A 22,644-nucleotide genomic window follows, 5' to 3' on the forward strand; every position below is an offset into this window, starting at 1 on the left:
CAGACAGAACCCCATCAAAACTATTACCACAAGGAATAATTAAAACCATCATTAGAAAGCTAAAGGATCAGAGGATTCTGATTTAAATATTATGTTTGATGCTCTTATTTTTTAATAGATATTTAAGTTTTTTAGGCTATCCTAACGGCTCAAATGCGAAAATACTAAATCACACTGTAAATAGATTTTTTTTTTTACGTCCTATAAACATAAGCAGACTTGCTAAACTTTACACACAAATGCAATTTCATTGCCTTAAATCTGATTACTTATGCACACCTATTTGCCTTTTGCTTTGTAAGGTAGTATGTATGTATACAAAATGTAGTCGTTTTAGCAGTGAAGAGAGGACTTCTGAAGCCTATTAACAATAATGAGTCTGTGTTACGTACAGAATGCAACCATGAGTCTTCAAATTAAAATCAAAATAAATTTTCAGGTCTTATCACTATGTCCCTCTGTAATAACTGTGAAGTCATCTTAGCCTTAAATTGTCCATTATTGCATCTGCAACACTTTAAACATTTTTTTTAAAAACATGTTGTACATGTAGAAACATTTAATATTAATTTATAAATCAGTAACTGTTCAGTAGTCCTCAGCACCAGGTCTGAAAATAGTATTTCTATAAAAGAAAACTGAGTATTCAGATGTCCTACCAAAAGAGTATACAGTATATTTATACATAGAAAAGGAGGACTTCCAAGTGCACATTTTAATAACAATCTTGAAAAGTAACATAAATATACATCTATGGATGACTTTGCATGAATTAAAGTTGTGTTTTAAAACAAAATATTAGAAGTGTTTAAGGTCAATCTGGCAATATAATAATGATTAAAAAAGCAAGGCACCAGTTACATTGTATTACTTTACTAGACTGTTATTGTAGTTTCAAAATATCATTAAATCAGCACAAACCAACACTTATCATTTCCTCCACATTTTTCACAGTGAACTGCATTCTGACTATGAGTAATCTGTTAATCTGTTCTTTGCCTCATAATCCGTCAAAGTGACAGATTCATTCCATCCCTAATACATAATATCTTCATTTACAGTACGCCTTACTGGAACTTTCTTTTTTTGCTAGCATTGAGATTTGGAAAATCACAAATACATTTACAGAATGCCTTTCTCCTTGCTCTGCACCTCAGCCTCCAGCCTTCTAATAGAGGCAAAGAGGGTTCTGCTGAAACGAAATAATTTAATTTTTAGTGAATTAATAACCAAAAATATTACAAATACAAGTGAAACTTCACAATGAAGTTGAGTCTGCTCCACTTACAATACTACATCTGTAAATGAACTGTCTTATATGAGTGCTGGATCCGGTTCAAAGACAATAAAGAAAATCTGAATTCTACTTATTAAACCAGATGTTTACATAATACAAGTTGCTGCATTAAAATTATGTACAGGACAGTCATGCTGACCAATACAAGCTGAAAGCCTGGCCTAAAAATGCTATACCATATGTATTTCACTTATTAGTGTTCAAATGACAGATTTTTGCAGATTATTAAAAAAAATACACAGTCACCTACATCAGTCTAAGAACAGGTATTCCTTAATTTGAATTGTTAACAGCTTAGTAACTAGCATACTGTGCTACCTGGCCAACATTTCTTAGTTAAATATGTGAAGCTTCTATCATAGTTACTGTTAGATAGCAGCTATATTGCAATTTACTTAAAGACTAAACCTCTACTTCATTACAATGTCAACTAGATCACAGGTCTGATGCTCACTGCCAATACAAATGACACTAGAAGAGAAGAACAGTGTTTTATCATTTAATTTAAGGAAAACATTAGCCCTATATTCTTTTTTAGCTTTGATTCATCTGTTCATTAGAATACTAGCTATATAAACTGAGAATAATGAGTTTGCAAAGGTTGTGTACTGTGTATTAACATTCCTGCATATTAATCTATTCTTAATCAAGTAAATTCTAATAAAGCACAGCAGATATTCATTGATCAGTGAATCAATTGAACTGAATTCCCACATTTAATAAAGTGTTCATTAAGTAAGCTTTGCTGCACTTTTATATATATAACGATTATATAAACCACTCATTTTAAGAATTATATTTTAATGCTTCACCAATTCAGAAAACACCTGAAGCTAGAACCTAATGAGTCTTGGCCCAATTAAAATAAATTCTTTTCTCTGTCAGTCCCCGACAGCATTTTACTGTTCTGGACATCCTGGATATAGATTGCATCCCATTTAACTTTTAATGGATGACAAGAAGCCAGAGGGCTTTTACAAATCAATGAAGACAACGGGACTCTACAGTACACTTACTTTAATATTATCCACCTGTTAAAGGTGTTGCTGCTGAATGTTCTTATACCCTTAAAATTGCCTTTATTTTTTCCTAAGAAAGGGTGTCTTTGTTTTTTAAATCTAGAAAACTCTGACCTTTCTCTATATTAATGTAGTGAACACTACAGCATGAAGCTGGAACTTAATCATGACCACAAAATAAGAACTAGGTCACTTCAGTTTAATTCTTCAAAAACATCAAGCATCAAGCTTTCTCAACAACAATAAAATAACAACAATGAACCAAAAACAACACTCTGTTTGATGGATCAGAACAATTATACAAATTATACTGGAATGGCATGGAAGGCATGGGCATCTGTGCCCTCAGAAACTCTGTTAGTTTGACTCTGTAAGAAAATATTGTCTGTATAGGTGGTGCCAAGAGGCCTGATTTGTCTTTGAGCTTATTAAATGTATAATGTAAGTGTAGTAAGAGACTGAAAGGAAGATGTGCAGTGATCAGAGAGAGTGTCTGAAGAAGTGAAAGAGATGGTTCCACCAGCAACACAAACAGGCATTGCTATTCGATTCTTTTTTTCCGGTTGTGGGGGGGGTGATGTTTCCTTTCTCTTGTTCTGCACACAAATCAAGCAAGGCATTTTTGCACCAGAAAGGCTGCAACACCTTATTCTGAGTGCAGAAGACAACACGGATGCCTGGAGCCATGGAGTTCCAGGTCTTGTTATCAAAGACAACTGCAGAATCCCACTCACCAACCAGAGATGTGCATTAAAACAAGAGGCTTTCAACACTCATTATTCTATAAATTGCCCTAGAGGTCACCTCCTCTTCACATTTCACCTGTTTTTGAACAGTAGAAGTGCCTATTGTGAAGTATGAAAATTATTCCACACACAATCCTTTTTTGAAGGGTCTGGATCTTATAAAGGAAAGAAACCCAAGATCCCAATCCCAGTACATTTCCTATGCAAACGACTAATCCATTCGCTAGTGTAGCTGTTGTGAAGTCAGAATGTGAGTTACTCCAAGGAAAAAAAGAAGCCTTACCATTAAACCTCCTGAACAACCTCCTGATCTCCCATTTGCTGCAAAGATGCCTTTGGACTGCAGACAGCCACTTCTTACCAAAATGTTAACACTACTCTCTTCATTTGTTGTTTGCCAGAGAAGGTAGAAACAACAGCAGAGAATAGTAGACTTGTGCTGGCCTGTTTTCCATCTCTGCACATACGCAAGCATTAACAATTCAGTTCTAAGGTTGGACCAACAGAAAATACCCTAATTTCTGAAGCTACGAAGAGACAAAATATATGTAACGGCATGTCCAAAGGTATTTGATTTCATATTCAAATCCTTACTGAATATGCTGCTGTTTCTTTCATGTTCTCAGATTCCCAATCAAAGGAATGCCATTTCTGTGTGGATTGTTTTATGTTCTCAAAAATCTTTCTGCAGCTAAGTTTTTACTATCACGATAAAAAGCCCAAACTTGTTCAATTAGTTATTTCCTGTGACATTTGCTTCTTTTGACAGGTTCCTTTACATGCATATTATAGTCTGAAAAATGTAGCCAAATCCCACTAATTCAGATTAACGATTAGCAGATCAGTTGCAAATTACTGTATTTTGTGGCTCAGTAACATAACTGAATATGTACAATGAAACAGCAACATACATTTTGTGATATGTTGTCTCTGCTCACTTATTTTGACAACTGTTGTGTAATTTTATAATACTTCATAATATAATATTGCCTGCTTTACAAAAATGATTGAGTTATATGACTTTGATCTTGTAACAAATCATGAAAGTAAATATGCTTATTTGTTTGCAGAACTCAATATTTTAATTTCCATTTTCAGTTTTGAGTTATTCTGGTATTTAAGCCTTTTCCTGGATATTCTGGAGACAAAGATGTTTTGTGCCTGAATTTCACAGCACTTACATTAGAGAAGTTCTGCTGTAGTGCAAATGTTATAACTATAATTCTTCTTTCACTGCACTGTTTTATAGGTTACTTTAATCTTACTGAGTCCCTCAACAGTGTAACACATGCATCAGCTACTGGCATGTTTAGTTTTCATTTGGGATGAATGAGGATGCTTAAACACTAGTCCCTAAACTGAACATAAGTCTAGGATCTATATTTGAGAGTATAGAGTGGTTTGGGTTCTTGTGCTACGACTACTGAAAATTTTATGCAGATTTCAGGTGTTGTGATAATGACAGTATTGAACATTTATGGCAAAGATATTGGCAAAAAATACCTGTTTCTGTACCAGAAACTTTGCTAAAAATAATCTATTTGCTTAATTAAATCAGTAAAGAAGAGTGTAGTTGAAATAAGAATGATGATATCCTGATCAGTTTAATGTAACACATGTATGACAAGACAGCATATGCTTTAGTAAGCCTGTACCAAGCCAGTGTGAAGTGAGGTCAGTGACTATTAATCATCTGTCAGCGACTGCAGCCGTTATCAGGCAATTACAGATACAAGGAAGTTTATATCACACCCCCAACTGAAAGATTTAAATTGTAATACAGTGGTGACACTTCTTCTAGATAAAATATAAATCTTGACAAAATGCTAGCTGCATCACTATTTCCACTTGGCTATTTCAATAATCATTTTGCAGTATCGTTGGTTTTCCTTAAAGGTAAGGATCTAGAATGCTGCTTAGTTTTAAGAGGTTTTCTTTTTTAGTCATAACAAAACCACTGATGGACTCTAACTTAAACTCAAAAAAGCCATTAAAGCAGCAACTGACTTGTGGGGGGACACAGCAGATAAATTTAGCTTATTTAACAAGTTGGCTGTTTGGTGGCCTTGAGGCTTCTTACTGAATCCTCTAACTTCAAGGCTATTCTAACACTCATGCTTCCTCATAAAGCTTCTTAGTGATAACCATCTGCATGAAGGCAGGTTTGAAGGCCATGGAGAAGGACAAGACACTGAGAAGGAGAGGTGGGAACTGGTAAATGACATCTGATGGCTTTTTCAGAGTCTTGCTGGATTTTGGGGGGCGACAACCTACATCATCAGCTCTTAAGGTGGGCTCAATCCTGACACACAGAGCTCAGCAGGGAAGGAAGGCTGTATCCTAACACACATGCACACTTCCCCATGCCAGCAAGGCAAGCGAGAGCTTCCCACAGCCCAGAAGAACAAAACCAGAGCTGGAGCTAACAAACGACTACACTCTCTTTTCCTTCTGGACAGGTAACCCTAACCATGTCCACAGCAGAGGCAGGGAGAGTCCTTCACATTATCATTTTCATTATATGAATTTCAAGCATCTTAGGAAAAGCTGTTGTTGGTGAGAAGGATTTCAGGTGGGCTATGAGCTTTCCTACCTCTCAGTTCTACTGGGGTTATAAAAAGTAGATGTGCCCTTGTGTCTTTTGTCTGCACAGAGGAGTGATGATTGGTATTTGAATAGGAGCTATTTGAGAAAGGTTTAGCTCCCAAATTCTTGTCTTTCTACAACACTTGCTTGTGATTTTTTTTTCTTGCTTTCTTAAAAGATCAGACACCACATTTAGGAGCTGGTAAGATACGAAAACTTCCAGGTACTAAGAGGGACAACATCAGTTTAATAAATATTTTCACTTGCGAATGGAACATAACTTGATCACTCATGCTTTGCTCTGAGACCACTAACAGACTTTCCCACATACTGAGGCTTTTGTTTTATATGCTGATCCATAATCCAAAAGAGGTAGAAACTATCACTATCATCAAATATCTGTGCCCACAATTTTCTCAGAGAATATATATTCTTTTCACATGTGTAAAATCAATTACCTGGTTAACATCTAACTGAAAACTAGTCTGTGTGTGTTTTGTATAAAATAACTGAGGGAAAATACAATTCTTGTGATGGGATATGCCATGAAGTGTTGAAATATCTATGTCCTACCTTAGCACAGTTTCTGGGGAACAGCAGTTTGAACTTCAGAGAAGCAAATCTTATTTGGTAGGCTGGGGAGAGCCTGGAGTGATGCCAAGTGAGAATCTGGTGAGGCAATGCTTTATAGATTTCAATTTAAAAAAAGTTTTCAAAAATGGAAAAATGAGGTTTTATCAGAAAAAAATTAAGAAAACCATCTGTAGAAGTTCAGAAAAAAAAATATGTCTGCCTTAAGAGGCATTATTTAGGGAGCAGCTCCACATTTTAAAGCACAGAATGACTAGAATTGCTCTAGAAACCTTCTTTACTTCCACATTTACTTTAAAGAAACTTCCAAACCTTCTATGACACATAATATAGTATGTCAGAGGATAATCCTGCTCATGTGCTATTAAATAGATGCAAGGTACCTAGCAGTTTCCAACACATGCACTGGAGGGAGTAATACCACAGAATAAAAATAGAATTATTTGCATGGAAATGAGCAGTTCTGAAACTCAGCTGAAACAGCAAGCCTGTCTGTGGGAACTGCAGAGCTAAGGCTTGAAAACCCTGCACATTTTGCTCACCTGGCTCTACAGCCTCTCCAGGCAGCCCATCCTTCATTAACTGGTTCTGTGCCTTGCAAAGCAGCGTGTTGTAGGGACCATTTGTACGGCACTAGCAATATTCTGTGGCAGACTTATGACCATTACCCGTGGAACTAAGGCAAAATGAGTCTTGCTAGGACTTTTTATTGACTGCATTTCCATTATCTTCGCAGGTGCTTTCTTTTCTGGCTTGTTCTTTTATCTTAGGATGGACAGAAGTTACATTTTCTGGACAACAGTTCTCACATTGCTCTTCCCATTTCCCAGAAAGTATCAGTACTGCTTTTCCTTTTCTAAATTAGTTAAGACTTGCCAAATTCTCTATCACTTTCCACAACAAATTATCTGTTGTTTCAGTAATTATATGATCTAATTGCCTGAGTGTCATAGTATTTACATCCATTGATCTATAGTAGGAGGTACTGATTTTTCAAATATATTCCTCTGTTTTCCTCTACATAGATCTAGACATTTTCCAGTTGTCCATGTATTAATAGTTAAAATTGGCTTTAAAGAACAGCTCAGGAACTAAGTTACACCATTACCATTAACTCGACCTCTGTCTCACCCAGATAATACCCTCTGTGAAAAACAATATCCAGTTTTCTTTTTTAAATGAAATGTAATGATGTGAATTGCAGTATTCGAGTCACATCTTCTCCAGTTTAATATCATGATGCAAACTGACCTCATAATTTTGTCACCTGCTCTATTTACAGCCCAATAATGCTCTTCTGGCAGTTCACAAGGGCTACTGAATTTATGAGGTACTTGCAAGCCAGGTATTTTACGAATACTTTGATTGCCTGCATTTCTCGAAAACGATTTCCGTAGAGGTTTAAGTCTACTATGTGTACGGGATTAAAACAGCATAGGAACTAAGTAGTAATTTATAATATTTTGTTTTAAATTTTATTGTATAGAAGTACAAGTTTTTACTGTTGATCATATTAACTTGATATGCTGAAATGTTCTATTTTTACAGATAATAGTGTTTATTCTGTTTTTCAGTACATAAAATGTACTGAGTACCAAATTGCTTTAGTGCATGCACAAAAATAATGTAATAAAACCTGACTCAACCAAACTATGGGAAAAAAAAAGCCAACAAAGTAGCTCATACTAAAATACTGACAATTCTAACATTCTCAGAATAACAAAATCAACTATGGAACAGAGTCCCCACCAAAATGTGTCAAGCAAAAGATATATTTGACTTTAGTCAAATATTTCTGTCCACTTCATGCACTGTAACAGTTCATGAGACTAGAGATAGTTCCTTTGATAACTTGCACCCAGGCACAGAGGATGTACCTAGACCAACAAGAGCACTTTGATATAGATGTGAGATGGAATCCAGGACTGCACTTTAACTCCAGTAATCTACTGTCTGTGCTAAGAAACACAAGGCTGAATGTTGCAATAACTGATGCATCTGGGTGAATTTCCACAGCAAGTTTCCTAGTGTTCACTTCGTAAAATCTAAGAAGATAATAAAAGTATAGAAAGCAACACTGAAACAAGTGACTGAGAACATGTCTGCAAGGAAAAACGAGTATTATGCCATATAATCAACCAGCAGTACACTATCATAAAACACTTCAGATCGTTGATATCCTGAAAAAAATAAAGCAAAGTCTCTAAATAACTCAGTCCTAAATACCTCAAATATCTAAAATGTCCTCTCTTCCTAACCCTCCCAACACACATATATTGTCCGAAGACAAGTAAAATCATGTTAATTAGGCCTACTGAAAGTGAAACAAAATGTTTTTTGTTTTTAATAAGTACACCTCCTACTCAGACTGTATAAAAATGGCAAAGTGATGTTGTGGTTTCGCAGGTACACATCAATTCTGAAACAGAACAATTAATTTTGATTGCCTCAACTTCTCCCCATCTACCTTCTCCACCAGCCCCCAAATCTCTAACTTATTTCACATTAAAGCCACAGGGATTTTGTTACTGATGCCAAGTAAAACAGACCCAGATTAAAAAAAAAAAGACAGTCAAAATATGTTGCAGACAGGACACCTTTCAAATATCTCTCAGTGTTATAATATAATACTCACTCCTGCCTGTGCTCTCTATTGAAAAATCCTGCCTAACTAGGTAACATTAATTTAATTTGTAGAGAATGGATCCCCTGACACCTAGAGTCACCTACAGAATTTTAGCTCCAAGCCATAAAAGCAAAGAGAGAGACAGAGAAGGAAAGAAAGAGATGAGAGCGTGTGCATGTGTGGCAGATGAGAAAGGCTTGCTGAGTGGCACACTGAAGTGGGTGTGGGATCAAGGCCTGTGTCAGCTACTTTAAATACACCACAGTACATTCAAAACATGCAGAATTCTGCCCTGCATTCTGTGACAATGCAGACATACTGCAACCTGTAGACAATGCATAAAAAGAGCAATAGTAAAGCTCGTTGAGAGGAAGCTGCAATTGAAAAGAGATTTGAGATCAAATCAAAGAATGTCACATTTAATATTCAGAACATTTTAACTGAACTCTTATTGCCTGGGCTATAAATGGAATCTTACCGTGGGTTGGAATGAGAAAGTGGGCTCATTTCTTTCTGATAGTGATGCTCTTGACTGACAGGCTATGAGAAACAAAAAATAATAGTGAGAAAATAACTCTGCAAACATGCTTTCAGAACATTTAAAAGTATGTAATAGATCCTTTTCAGCATACACATTTGCAGCTCCTGATACTAGAATTTTATGGTCTGTCTTCCTGTGAAATTTAAAAGGGATATTCAGATCCCAATATCATCCAACGGAAGATTTTCCTCTAGGCAGAAGTACACAGCACATGTCTGGTATAGAAGTGTGGGGATAGAGTCGGGGAAAAGGAAGTGCGGCAAAGTCCTGTCTGGTAACAGGAATCCCGGAGGGTATGGATAGAGCACACACGGTGCAGGGAGACTTTGTAGGACGGGTGCAGAATCACCTCACTTATGGCTTGCCAGCCCTGACCTGGAGCTGATAGAGCTGCCAGGTTCCCTTTTGCACAAGCACCGTTACCCCAAATAAAGCCAGCCAAAATACGGATGCTTCTCTATGACCCTGCTAACTTGAAATTTGGATTAAGCTGTTAATGGATAACTGAGAGTGTACTATATGAATATTCATACAAAATAAATTTTTCATTAAGATTCTTCAAATCCTGCCTACCCATATAAGATTATGCCCCAATGGTTTTAAATTACATTATTTGACTTACTAAAAACAGTTATTTGCAAGAAACTGATACTTACATGCTACTATAAATATTCAAAAATTCTAAAATTCAGAAATATATGTAGTCTCAGTATATATTCACAGCTTTCAGAGAATAACTCCTACACATTATCACAAACATCAAAACCAGTTCTAAACATATCACTCAAGCAAACAGAGGAACAAATGAACATAGAAGCACATCCAAAACATTATATGTGCATAATTTAGTACATGAAATGCTAAAAATAAATATTAAGAATCATGAAAGGGATTAGGACATATACAGAAATCAATATAAAATATGAGTATATTCACATGCTTTCAGGAAGTGGGGATGGATGTGGCAAAATGTCTGCTAGGATGAATGACATCCTAATTACTGGCAGACATGAGTCACTGCCTAGGTAGTGGATGGTGCAATTCCCAAGTGATGGCTGGTCGAAGACAGCGGACAAGAGAGGAAGCGAGTTAGTCAGTCTATGAACCAGAATATCTGTCTCAATAATTTTTAGTCTCATTTCATAGCAAAGAGTAGTCTGCCTCAGTTTTGCAATTTGACTTGATGTGAATAGATCCCTCCAGGGGTTGTCAAATTGAGCTCTGAGTTGGAATAATTCTGGGTTTAAATATCACTCTTCCTGTCTGTCAGACTTCAAATCTGCCAGACCACTTTTGTGTCATGTGGCTCTTTTTTGTGAATCATCACAACGGAGGCCAAAAGACCTTCCACAAATTAGTATGAACCTGGAAGCACCCTTTCAAGTACTTCTCAGATCAAAGGCCCATTTGATTGAATTTATATTTAGGAAGAAGATGCTTGGGAACAAGTAATCTCACTTCTCTGCAAGTGCTTCTTACTTGAACGACCAATGAGACAATTTTTGAGCCTGATGATGGTGCATTACACCACTGTGAGCTTCCAGGATTCCTCAATGAACAATCCAGGAGTCTTCATTCTCCCCTCTCAGAATCAGGGAGTATATGGAAGAAAATGTCCTGAATTACTCTTATATATGACCTTACTTCAAAATGTTTGTATTATATGCATGTCATATAACACAAACTGAAACAAAATACATCACTGAAGTTGTCTGGAACTAGCTCATCAAGAAACTCAATGGGCCAAATCTCCAACCAGGGCAGGAAGCGGCTCTCTAGGACAGGGACGAGAGCAGAAATATTTCGTAACCTGCACAACATCCCTTGGGTAACGTGTGGGGTGTTCAAATTCACGAGATCCTCCACAGTACATAAAATTGTGTCTTTCATACTACCACTAGCTGTTGAAAAGCGAATGTGGGACATCATGTAGATCTTAGCATCTAAAAAATCGTTCAGGTAAGACACAGATAAATACTTTCTTTTTAAATATGTAGTTCTATATGTGCATATTAGTGAATAGGAACCTCGCCCTGTCTTGCACACAAATTTTATAAAGCTCTACAATTCACCTTCAAAGTAAAATACTTAAATAATCTTCTTCAAAAAATATTTTTATAGTTAATAGTTATGCTGGGTAATGAATAGTACTGAAAGCTATTTTATTCATTTTTGGCTTTCATCATTTACCGCAGCTGCTAAGCAACTTACATTTCAATAATTTATCCTCAGAGTTATGTATTAGTTCCTGGTAAACTATCATTGGCTATAAAATAGTTTTTAGTGTATCACTTTTATAGCTGCTTAAGGACATCTGTTCATCTGTTTAAAAGGCAACTTAGCAACAAGATCCCCATGCCTTTCATTCAGAAGGATTTCTGAACTTCATTAGAGTCAGGAATAGGCAAGAATCTTCAAGGAATCTACAAATCAGACTAACAGTGACAAGTGATGGAAAATTTAAACTCACTAAAAATGTGTTTTTTATATAAAATATTACTTTGATAAGTAAGTTTGTTATTTAATACAACTATATCCTGCACTGACTTACAAAATATCATACATATCCTAAACAGGAAAGACACTAAAAAATCTGCCTTCTGGTGGTGCTGTTGCCACAGATTCCACCGAGGGATAGAAAGGTTATATAAAATGAACAAATGTTTAGAATAAATATATTTCTTACTTATCTTTGAAGGACATAATAGAAAGGAATAGATATTATTGATTTAAATAATCAAGAAGTTATTACCTGGAATTACAAATAAACATGAAAAGTTAATCATGCCAGGAATTTCAAGTTGTCCTTAATTTTTTAAACTACAATGTGAGGATTATTTCTTTTCATGCACTGTACAGCTAAAATCCTTTGCTAAATACAACTGAAAGATGGTACAGATGCATAAAACATTTCCGTGGTTTGCAAGAGGGACTGCAGTAGGGATTCATCATTTGCAAATTTGCTGAACTGAGCTGGAATGGTAGTGATTGTCACTACTGAGTATCAGTGGACATAAAGTTCCTTTTATTATGCATATAAATATCTAGATATCATTTATATAAGGAATAAGTATACATAAGGAATAATTCTGAATAAAAACTGTAAATTGAAGAAATTACAGCTTTACTCGTTTTAGATCTTAGAGCATGACTGGATGTGCATGGCAGAAGACTGAAATTCAGGAAGAGCAACTTCTGAAAATGCTTTGGCCACTCCATGTATGTTGAATTCTGAGCTTTAAAGTTTGTAGATTAGCAATGTGTATAGCAACACCTTTATTGCACAGGTGAGACTACTAAAAGCTGAGAATGGCAACTACTAAATGTGGGAATTCAGACAGAATAGCTATATGGAATAATTTGAAAGATTTACAGATTTGAAAGCCAGAGGGAAAATTAGATCAACTAGAATGACCGTATGTATATGACAGGCCATTAAAATTTAGATCACCGATAAAAACATCGAACTTCAGGTCTAGAAGTGATAGAATGATGGAGCCCTGCTGGGTATACTCCACTCACGGATAATTCCCTGCAGACTGCTTTTGGTATTTGTCAGTTAGCCAGTTCTAAATTCATTTAAAGTGCACTTTATTGATATTGTACGCTGCACATTTTTCAAACAGAAAGTCAAAGGGTAAATAAATACTTACAACGATCTCTGCGTATTACATCTAAGCAGTTACCTTTATCAAAGTTGCAATTTTATCAATGAAATAGAATCTGTTAAACAAGACATATTTTATATAAAATGACTTTGGCTATTATTAAATGTTACCATCCTCTGAATATCTGTTAACTGAATCCCATCAGTTTTACCACTGTTTTAAAAATTATGTCAGGCTAACTGGCCTACACTGACTCTGTCCTTTCAACTTGTGTTTGAATACTGGCACAGTATCTCTTAGATATTTCTGAAATGTTGTAAGCATATCCAAAAATGCAAGCATTTAATAACAGGACATCAGAAATGTCCTCTACCTACTCTTGGAGACTCTTCTGGGTCACATAAGTGAAGACTTAATTAAATAATCACCGTTCCTGATAAATCTGTTGATAACCTGCTTAGAGACTAAAGGACCTGGAAATGAATCATCACTCTCCAGGGATTATTCTGTTTTTCCCCAAATATTTGAGCAGAATTACAAGAAACAGTGGTAAACTCAGCCCCAGACTTCAAAATCTACTACCTGCATTAGCAAGAGCTGGTGCTGTGGAAAACACATGTGAAAAATAGATACTGTATTGGTACAGAAAATCTCTTTTGAGTTCAGGCAGAGGAATTGGAAGCTCAACTGCAGCACTCTCTGCTGTAGAGAGGGTCTAAATAGTTAGTCCTTATCTGAGAAAGATTGCATTTGCTTTTTAAACTACTCCTTCCAACCTTCCCAAACCAAGGCTCTTGCCACTAAAACCACAATGTCCACCTTGCAAAATGCACAGCAGAAACTCGCACAGGGCTGTACAGATAAAACGTGCCAACATTTCAGTCCAGAGCAATTTGAAAAACTTGTCTCTCTCCAAGTCAAACATGGCTCTTACATAAAAATTGTTTTATGTAGGGAATTATTGCCCCCAAAGAGTATTATGAATAAGTATACCTGTATTAAATTCAAGTAACTTATTATATCTAAACACTTTAAACTGGAAATTTTAGCCTGATATGTAAAGAAGCTGATCAAAGCAGTGGGATCAAAGAACTGTCTTTGCAATCACATTGTGCTTCACTGAATTTTGCAGTCAGTGCAATTAGTACAATGTATTTTATTTTAAAAGTTCATTTTGTTTTAGTCACATAATTTGTACTAACCCAATCTGACATGTCTAAATACTCTTATCAATTTCCTGATAATTAAGGTGCTCAAAAGCTAATGAAACTGCTATTATCCTTATTTAATTCAGTCTAATTTGTCCAGTCTTAGAGATTTACTCCATATGCAAGTCTATCAAGTGAGTGCTAAGAAAATTCTTTGGCAATATGATGAAATCAATTAAATGAACAACACTAACATATCTTAGGTAGCTAAAATAAACTAGTATTTCTCTTATATTCCTCAAACTATTACTCTGTAAACCAAGTTCTTATTAGAATAATTACTCATCTATCAATAAATCTCTGCTAACTCCAAACTTCCATTTATTAGTATATCACAAAGCTCTAATTTTGCACTGATCATTGATTACAGAAGATTGCTACCACAGGCCTCTATTTTGAGCTCTATAAATTCCTGGAAAAAATTCTGCAGCCAACATTTTGAACCTACAGTAATTTATATTGGGGCAACACAGCAGTGCGTTACTCTTCTAAGGCTGGACCTGCCTCTTGACAGTTGTGTGGTGTTCTCTGCTTAGGCCACATTCATTGTTTATTATTGTTTGAGCTGTAATAAAATAAGAACTATGGAGCTTAGAGAAATGGACTATGAGGTTATTGAGTTTTACAGCAATGCTTGCACTACCTTTATATAGTTGCCAAAATGTTATTCTGTGATTTCATACATTCAATACTCTTCAGTGGAGTGCTAACAAATACGCCTCTGCTTCTAATAACAGCACTCTGTCACACAGGAGAGCTGTGTGCGGCTGTGCTACACCTCATACCAGGACAAATATTGATACAAGGAGCAGGACATAGAAGGTCACACACTAAGTGCTCAGATCCACCGCAGTGTCACTCTGCTGTGCTCCCCGTTCAGTCCTGGGAGCCATTAGCTGCACAGAAATGGAACCGTATCAATGCAGCAAGCAATTATTTTCCATTACTCGTACTGTAAGGCAGCTCCTGACCGGTGTATCTGGCTTTCATTCATTTTGAAGCTATTTTTAAGTACTGCAATACAAACATATAGGTTTTGCAACTGATATGACTACTTGGGGTTCTACACTAGAATATATAAAATAGGTTTTCTTGTTTTCCATGGGGGCAATGTGGAAGCTGCTGGTAGTGAGTTTGGTTGTGCATTTTATTGTGAGTTCTAAACATGTGAGGGTTGCCTTAAATTTCAAAGCTATTCTCAGAAATTTTACCCAAGACTACTTTACCCTACCAAGAGTTGGTAGCAACTACGTGATCATTCAAAGCATTTTGGAAAAAAAATACTGTAGGTTTAGACTTACTGGAGGGAAAGAAGAATGCCAGGTTGCTGTATCATCGCTGCTTGTGCTTATGCTAATGTTGCAGTCATCTATCTGGGACGCGCTTAAGCCGTGCGAGATCTCAGTATCCCCAAATTCTTCATGTTGTTGTCTTGTCATGCTAGCCAACATCTGCAGTTCAGATGTACTTAGTCTACTCGACTGGTAGTTTTTCCAATCATACTCCTATGAAAAAGGATGGAGAAGTTAACAATGCAGACAGGATCATGGAATAGAATATATGAATAAAGCAGAATATATGAATAAAGATCCCTTGGGGAATCCTCTGGGGAATCTTCAAGAAGCTTTGTTACTAAAAGAGAAACAAAATATCTACTAGAAAAGATTAGTTAACAGACTTCTGTTTAGCAAGAAGATCAAGGACATATATACATATATATAATCTCACAGGAAGGCAGCAAAACACAAACTGTCATGGACTGCAGAGCCGTTTGCATCCTGGGTGTTCAGTGAATTTGCCATTCTATTGAAAATAAAAAGAGAAGAAAACAAGCCTCCAAGGGTATGAAAATCTAGCAGCTAAAATGGCTTAAATATCAAATGCAAACCTTGAAATAAACACAAAATTACCACAGTTTCATAAACACCAGCAACATAAAATTCACTAATTTGTCAAACACATCACAAAACTTCTCTGGAAAGCTACATATGGCAGCCTGAAATTTTAAAAGATATTTCAGAAATTACATTTCAATTTGCATCTAGAGCATTTAGAATTTCACATACAAAGTACTCGCTTTCACTAGAAGGGTTACACAACATCAGCGCTCAACCAACAACTTACTTTGCAGGCATAAATAGGGCATTTTTCTGTTTTAGGCAGTTCCATATATCTTAATGAAATTGTATTTTCTGGGAATGGGAAATGCATTATTTTCCCTCCGCTCCCCTTCCTTCCTAGCTTTCTCTGTTCTTCAGATCAGAGCAAAGCCAGGTAACGAATGATTACAAGGGTAGTACATTACTTATTTCCCCTCCAGAAGAGAAACTGGAGATATGCCATGCATTCATTCACAGTGCTGTATTGCAAATATAGGATATGCAATACATTGCAGAATGGAACAGAATTTTACACTCAGAACAGATGGAGAAATGCTGTTTAGCAATACAAGCAACAGCACCATGCAGCAAACAGGATCTTGCCTACAACTCAAGCTCTAGAATAGTTAACTATTTACAAAAATATTTTTAGAATGAAAACATATATAAAAAAGTATATTTTTGTTTCTTCCCAGTTGCCATAAAAGAAACCAAAATTTATTATCTGTATAGTATGTAAGACAGTACTTGCTATTTTAAACCTAGGTAAAAAAAATAAATACCAGCCAATAAAGATTGCTGACAAAAACTAAATTTTGGGGAGTGACCAATATATCATTTATTTTTGACATGTTATGCATCTCATTCTAACTCCTATGGTAATAGATATTTCATCAAAAATCAGCTACAGAAAATAACCAATCAAAAAGAAAATTAGTATTGAAATAACAAAGTAAACCATCTTTGATGGGAAGCGTGCCTGCAAATTGACAATCAGCAGGTAAACGGTTCTTGTAAAATGAGATTTATGACTGAAGGGCTCTCCTATCAGTACACCTCTATGTGCAAATAGGCAAATGTTTGTGAAAATGACAATTCTAAAGCCCACTGCAAACATTTCCAAAGTTTTACTATGTATCTCAAACTTTTAGTCAAATATCTTTTCAAAAGCAGTTTACAGATTTTCCTACAGGTTCACCTCGAGCACGGGGAGAATGATTTCTTTTTAAGCACTAATGAATGTAGTGTGCCCTTTGCACTGGCATCGGAGCCTGCCGCTCAGTGCGAGGTGTGAGCACACACACACACACACACACACGGCTCCGGCTCTCTTGCTACGTGCCTGGCTCCTCTGCATGCCTGGAACTGCTTTCTGGAGCCCAGCACGGAAATTTATGGTGAATTTGAATTCCATTCCCGTTTTCAGAGTACTGAAAGGTTTTGAAATACTACAGTCAGGAGGTGGTATCTCTGAAATCTATGTAAAACTAGATATAGCTACCTTCATGAAGGGTGACTACCTTGGTTTCATAGTTCTGCAAAGAATTTAAAATAAATTTCTGCTATATTTCAGTGAAAAAAATAAACTGTACTAGCAAAGAAAAGCATCATCATATAAAACATGATACAATCATTTCTACACAAAACATTAATCCTAGTCCATTTTTCACCATCTGCTAATATTATTAGCAGAGGTGCCACCCTTTTTTACTTCTAACTTTTGAGGTCCAAGCTTTACTCCTGAATGCTGTGATGGTTACTAACATCTTTTATTTCTAAAATAGCACACATTTTCTCTAAACTTGTACTGAGCTTGTTTGTTCAATCATTATTAGTTCACTTTTTATCAAGCCTGCTGTGTTACATCTGGGAAGTTGGCTGTTTCTTTGCATCTGTGTTCCATCGGATCTATTACTGTTTTAACCTTTATTGATCTTACTGGAGCTGTTGCTTTCCTTTGGATTTTCCTATATCGGATCCCTCTGCATTTTATTTGTTTCATCAGTAAAAGAGAAGCTTCTTTCTTATTCATATACAACCTGATTGGCATGAAGAAATTCAAAGGACAGCATGAACTATTGCCATGCAGAATAAAAGCATTAAGAATTGAAAGAATATTTTTCTCATTATCTTGAGGCAAAACATTTCCTAGTCCCGCTTGTATTTTTTTACCTCTATGAAGAAAGATGCATAGATGTTGGAATTTTTACAAAACAACTCAGAACATTCTTTTGTTTCTTTCCTTAGCTTATTTCAAACTGTCATTCTGTTTTCCTCTCTCACAACCCTCCCATTCTTCAACAGAAATAACCATGTTCAGAAAGGAGAAAAGGAGTCACGACAGCTGCTGTCCTTAACGGTCTCTGCAATAAAGTTTTGTAATAAAGGAGAAATAGGATTAAATATTCTGTAGCTTCAGATGACTACCAAAAAAAAATTTTATATTGTTTTATTGATTTTCAAAGACAGAATTTGATAATTGAATTTGAGATTAAGTTCACTCTGTAATTTAGAAGAAACATTTGAAATAAAAAGCAATTCTCCAAAATATGTAAATTTGTCTAAAATGAATATTTCCTTTAGTAATTAAAAGTTTATCTTGTCTTTCAGCACATCCTCGCCTTATGATAAAAAGAGTTTTTCTATTAAAGCCTTAAGACTTTTGGTAGATTGACAAAACCTGTTGTTTAAAGAATTTTTTCACACATAATGACATTTGCATTCTTCGAGGTTCAAATGATTCATTCAGAATTGTTTGAATGTAGTTATGCATGCAGAAAAGTTTAATTACCAGCTATCTACGTGGTTGCAGTATTACCCAGAGGGTTGTACTTCTTTCTTAATTAAAAATATTTGAACTTAATAATAGGGAACTCTATTAAAACATGAATAAAACATTGCAAGCAACCAGGGTCCTTAAAGTGTATTAAGCAGTTAGGAAATCGATTGCAGTAAGAGCTGGTTAAGCTTTTTTTTTTTTTCAACCAGTCCTTTGTATGAGCAGATTAGAAGACATTACTTCTCTGTAAATGCTCACTCAAATATCCTTTCATTCAAAACTATCCTCTCATACATAATTCTCAAAACCATGAAGAGTGTTTCAAAATGGAAATAAAATAATTACATGCTTAACAGGAAGCAAAATGACTCCAAGTGTTGTCTCACTGTAGTTAACAATATTGCATGGCAGAACTTTTTTCTTAAAACTTATGGCAACCTAGAATATTGACTTCTTCTTGCAAAACCATGCACATATATCTACTGTATTCAGTAAATACCCCAAAAAAGCAAATATTCCTTGTTTTAGATATAATGTGGTCACAAAAAGAGCCATATTCAAAGGTGATCACATTCACTTTAAAATGATTGGAAATACTTTTTAATACGAAGTATGTATCCAATTTTATTGGGTAAGAGCTAGTCAGGCATGCTTTCTAGTGATGTATTTAACACAGAAGCAACACCTTTTGCTCGAGAAGTTGTCAAGCTGTCCTGCTGGTAGGAGGCTGGCAGAGCTGGCTGGCGGGTGGCACTGGATGCCTGCTCTGTCCTTGCACTTTCCTCTATCTCACTACGACCAACCACTGCTTGACAGATGCTGGCTCTTAAACAGCATTAGTTGAAGTCTGAAGAACATTCTGTGAAGTTTCAGGAACAAATTTGGCTTGTTCCTCTCAGCTGTGATGAAATCTAATCCACTCATTTACAGAGTTAGTAGAGAGGTCAGATGTTAAAGATACAGATATGCAGCAATTTCAAGTATAAAAGGATTCCTTAGCTGAAACACGGGACATAGCCACACTTAGGTGCTATTTACACACTACACTTGATAATTACGATCTAATTTCCGATTCTAAGCACAACATTTAACATAAGCAAAGAAACGAAATTAGCTATTAAGAAATCTCTAAGAAGATAATTAGTATCAGACTAATTGTTCTTAAAATTACTGTATAAAGAAAGCACAGGAAAAAAAAAAAGGGGGGGAATAAACTAACTCGTGAATGTAACAGCTCCTAGAGTAGCCTGGCAATTCAGGCAATGTTAGAGCCTAAACTGCTAACCTTCAATCACATAATTTACTATTTTTCAGGACTGCATCAGACAGACTATGGAGTACACAGATCAATGATTTTTCCATGGTCCCTTTTTAATACCGTTACCGAAAAACTGTCAATTTTCCTCTGTAGCCTTTCAGCCCAAAACTATTTATGCATAACTTATGCATTTCTAAAATGTGAGTTGCTCAATAACACCTATTTTTATCTATGAATTTCTGATTTCTGTTCTATCTAAAGTACTACTTGATGTGCAGTGTGGTAAATACTGTTATATAAACCTGCAACGTATCTGGAAGAAGAATGTATTATTGCTCACCTCTTGTAAATGGGTTAATACAGCTCCCCTATTTATACAACCTGATCGTTCAATTTCAAAGCAAAATCACTTACACAAGCCTCTGTTGTCACACATGAATTTTCTTTTGAGATCTTCATGGACTTTTTATTCACTGATGATTTTAAATGACCATCCACTCCTTCAGATATTTCAGGTTTTTCAAATGCACTTGGAATTACTCTAAAAAATTCTGTTTTACTTCCAGTTGGAGAAAGGCAAGGGGTAGGCATTAAGCTTCTTTCAGAGGCAGCAGAATCTGTTTTTCTCATAGCAGAACACTGTGATTTTGACAATATGGTTTCCTTGAGGTTGTGTTTCCTGTGTTGCATTTTCTTCCCATATTCATTTCTCCAGGATATTCTCTTTAATGGGTTCTCTTCAAAAACTCCAGGATCACATGTTCCTTGCCTGCTGTGGCTGCTCTCAAGGTGTTCAGTCCCCTGGATTAATTCACTGTTGTCACCCTAAATTTAAGAAACAAGGCAACAGTGATTTCCTCTCATCACCACACAATATTGTTTTTATTTAAAGGACTTGACCTTCAGTGTTTCAAAATGGCTCTCTAATTTATACAGCATTTTTTTCTAAATGTGCAAAGATTTTGAGAATCATCTGCTCTTCTTGGCAACAAATCCATAAACATTTTTCTGCAAACTAAGTAGGGAAGACAAGTGAGGGACAGAAGAAGAAATTGCACATTTCAAAAGGTCCAGATTCTTGTCCCAGCTCAGAACGTTGGAAAACTCTCTAATCTGGGGTTACATGAGAATCATCATTTAGATAAGATTTGTAACAACTGCACAACAAAAGTAAAGAAAAACCCCATGACACTGATATCTTTCTATTAAAATACTACTACTCCATACATTCCCATAGCATCTTTACCTCAAACACAAAGAAAACTTCTGTTGAGATAATTTTACACACTTCTGGATGTTATGGAACAGCATTTCAATATTTGGGGAGTTATTTTATTACTTTCATATTTTTGTTATGCCGCTAACAATGTCTCTGCAAAACATTCCATGAATCAATTTTCTTATGCTGACTTATGCTTCATCTCAACACTGAACAGCAAGCCTGAACACATGGGGAGAAAAATAAAAGGGAAGCAAAGCTGCTGTTTGCCTCTGTGTCACTATTCACATGAAAGGAAGGATGAGAAGCCTCATCCTCGTCTACTCGTAATTGCTCCTCTGTTGTGTGGTACCAAACCAGACACGATATATTGAAGGCTTCACAAAGACATGGAAATATCAACACGCCTCTCATAGGCAAAGTACAATCCTACTGCAAATGAAAATGCAGCAAGTTTGTTGTTTATCATTGGCTTCAGTGAAGCCACTAGACTATTGAAAATGAAATGCACAAAAACAAACAACACAATAAAAAAACCCAAAACAAAACAAAAAAGCCCAGTTTAACAATTGAGCCTTTTCTGAATTTTTCATTTGCCACTGTTTAGAATATTTTGGAGACCTATCTTTACAATGGACATTAATTCAAGAAAAGAAACAAACAAACCAAAAAAAAAAAAAAAACAAAACCACAAGCATATTCTAACTGAGAAAAGGACAGTGCTGGAAAGCTTTCCTAGTTCTTATATTAAAGAAATTTTTTCCTTACCCTGGCATTAAGAATAACCTCCCTGACTTTTCATGAGCAGAGCTGACAAAAATCACTTGAAATCTGAAGAGTTCTAAATCTTCAGAACCACATCACACACAGCACTGCTCATGATTTATTAGCCTGACTACAACTAAGTTAACACAGAAATTCTGAAACCATGTTTGAAATGATGAAGCCCTAGAGATTTAAGCACTTCCCTCCTTTCCCTGCAAATAAGGAAAAAAGAAAACACACCCAGAAGAAAAGGGACTTTCTATTTGATATTGTTAGCATCAGTACTATGGTTTCTCAGAACAGAGCAGTATTCCTGTTAAATTTAATCTGTCTTGTTATCACATAATTCAGTTGTACTTCATTCCTCAGCTCTGAGAAACAGATTAGAATAAGGAGCATTTTTAAAATTAAATATGAGAAGCACCAGAATGTTAATACAGTTTGAAATTCTTGACAGTTACTTTAATGACTCCATGCAATGAATTCATTGATTTGATAATTTACTATATTTTTACATCAGC

General features: G+C 35.7%; 1 protein-coding gene across 1 annotated transcript in view; it reads right to left on the reverse strand.

Moving 5' to 3' along the window:
* CFAP20DC (CFAP20 domain containing) overlaps window positions 1–22,644 on the reverse strand; it is a 55,145-nt gene that overhangs the window by 9,094 nt on the left and 23,407 nt on the right. Inside the window, exons 12-14 of the mRNA XM_088528255.1 lie at window positions 20,554–20,964; window positions 15,524–15,727; window positions 9,344–9,405 (exon numbers count right to left, since the gene is read on the reverse strand). Of these exons, the coding sequence (XP_088384381.1) occupies window positions 9,344–9,405; window positions 15,524–15,727; window positions 20,554–20,964 (677 nt within the window). The remainder of the gene's footprint in view (window positions 1–9,343; window positions 9,406–15,523; window positions 15,728–20,553; window positions 20,965–22,644) is intronic.

Source organism: Tinamus guttatus, unplaced genomic scaffold, assembly GCF_059628265.1.
Source record: "Tinamus guttatus ecotype Peru unplaced genomic scaffold, ASM5962826v1 Tinamus_guttatus_pri_ptg000307l, whole genome shotgun sequence".
In the NCBI taxonomy this organism is placed as follows: domain Eukaryota; kingdom Metazoa; phylum Chordata; class Aves; order Tinamiformes; family Tinamidae; genus Tinamus; species Tinamus guttatus.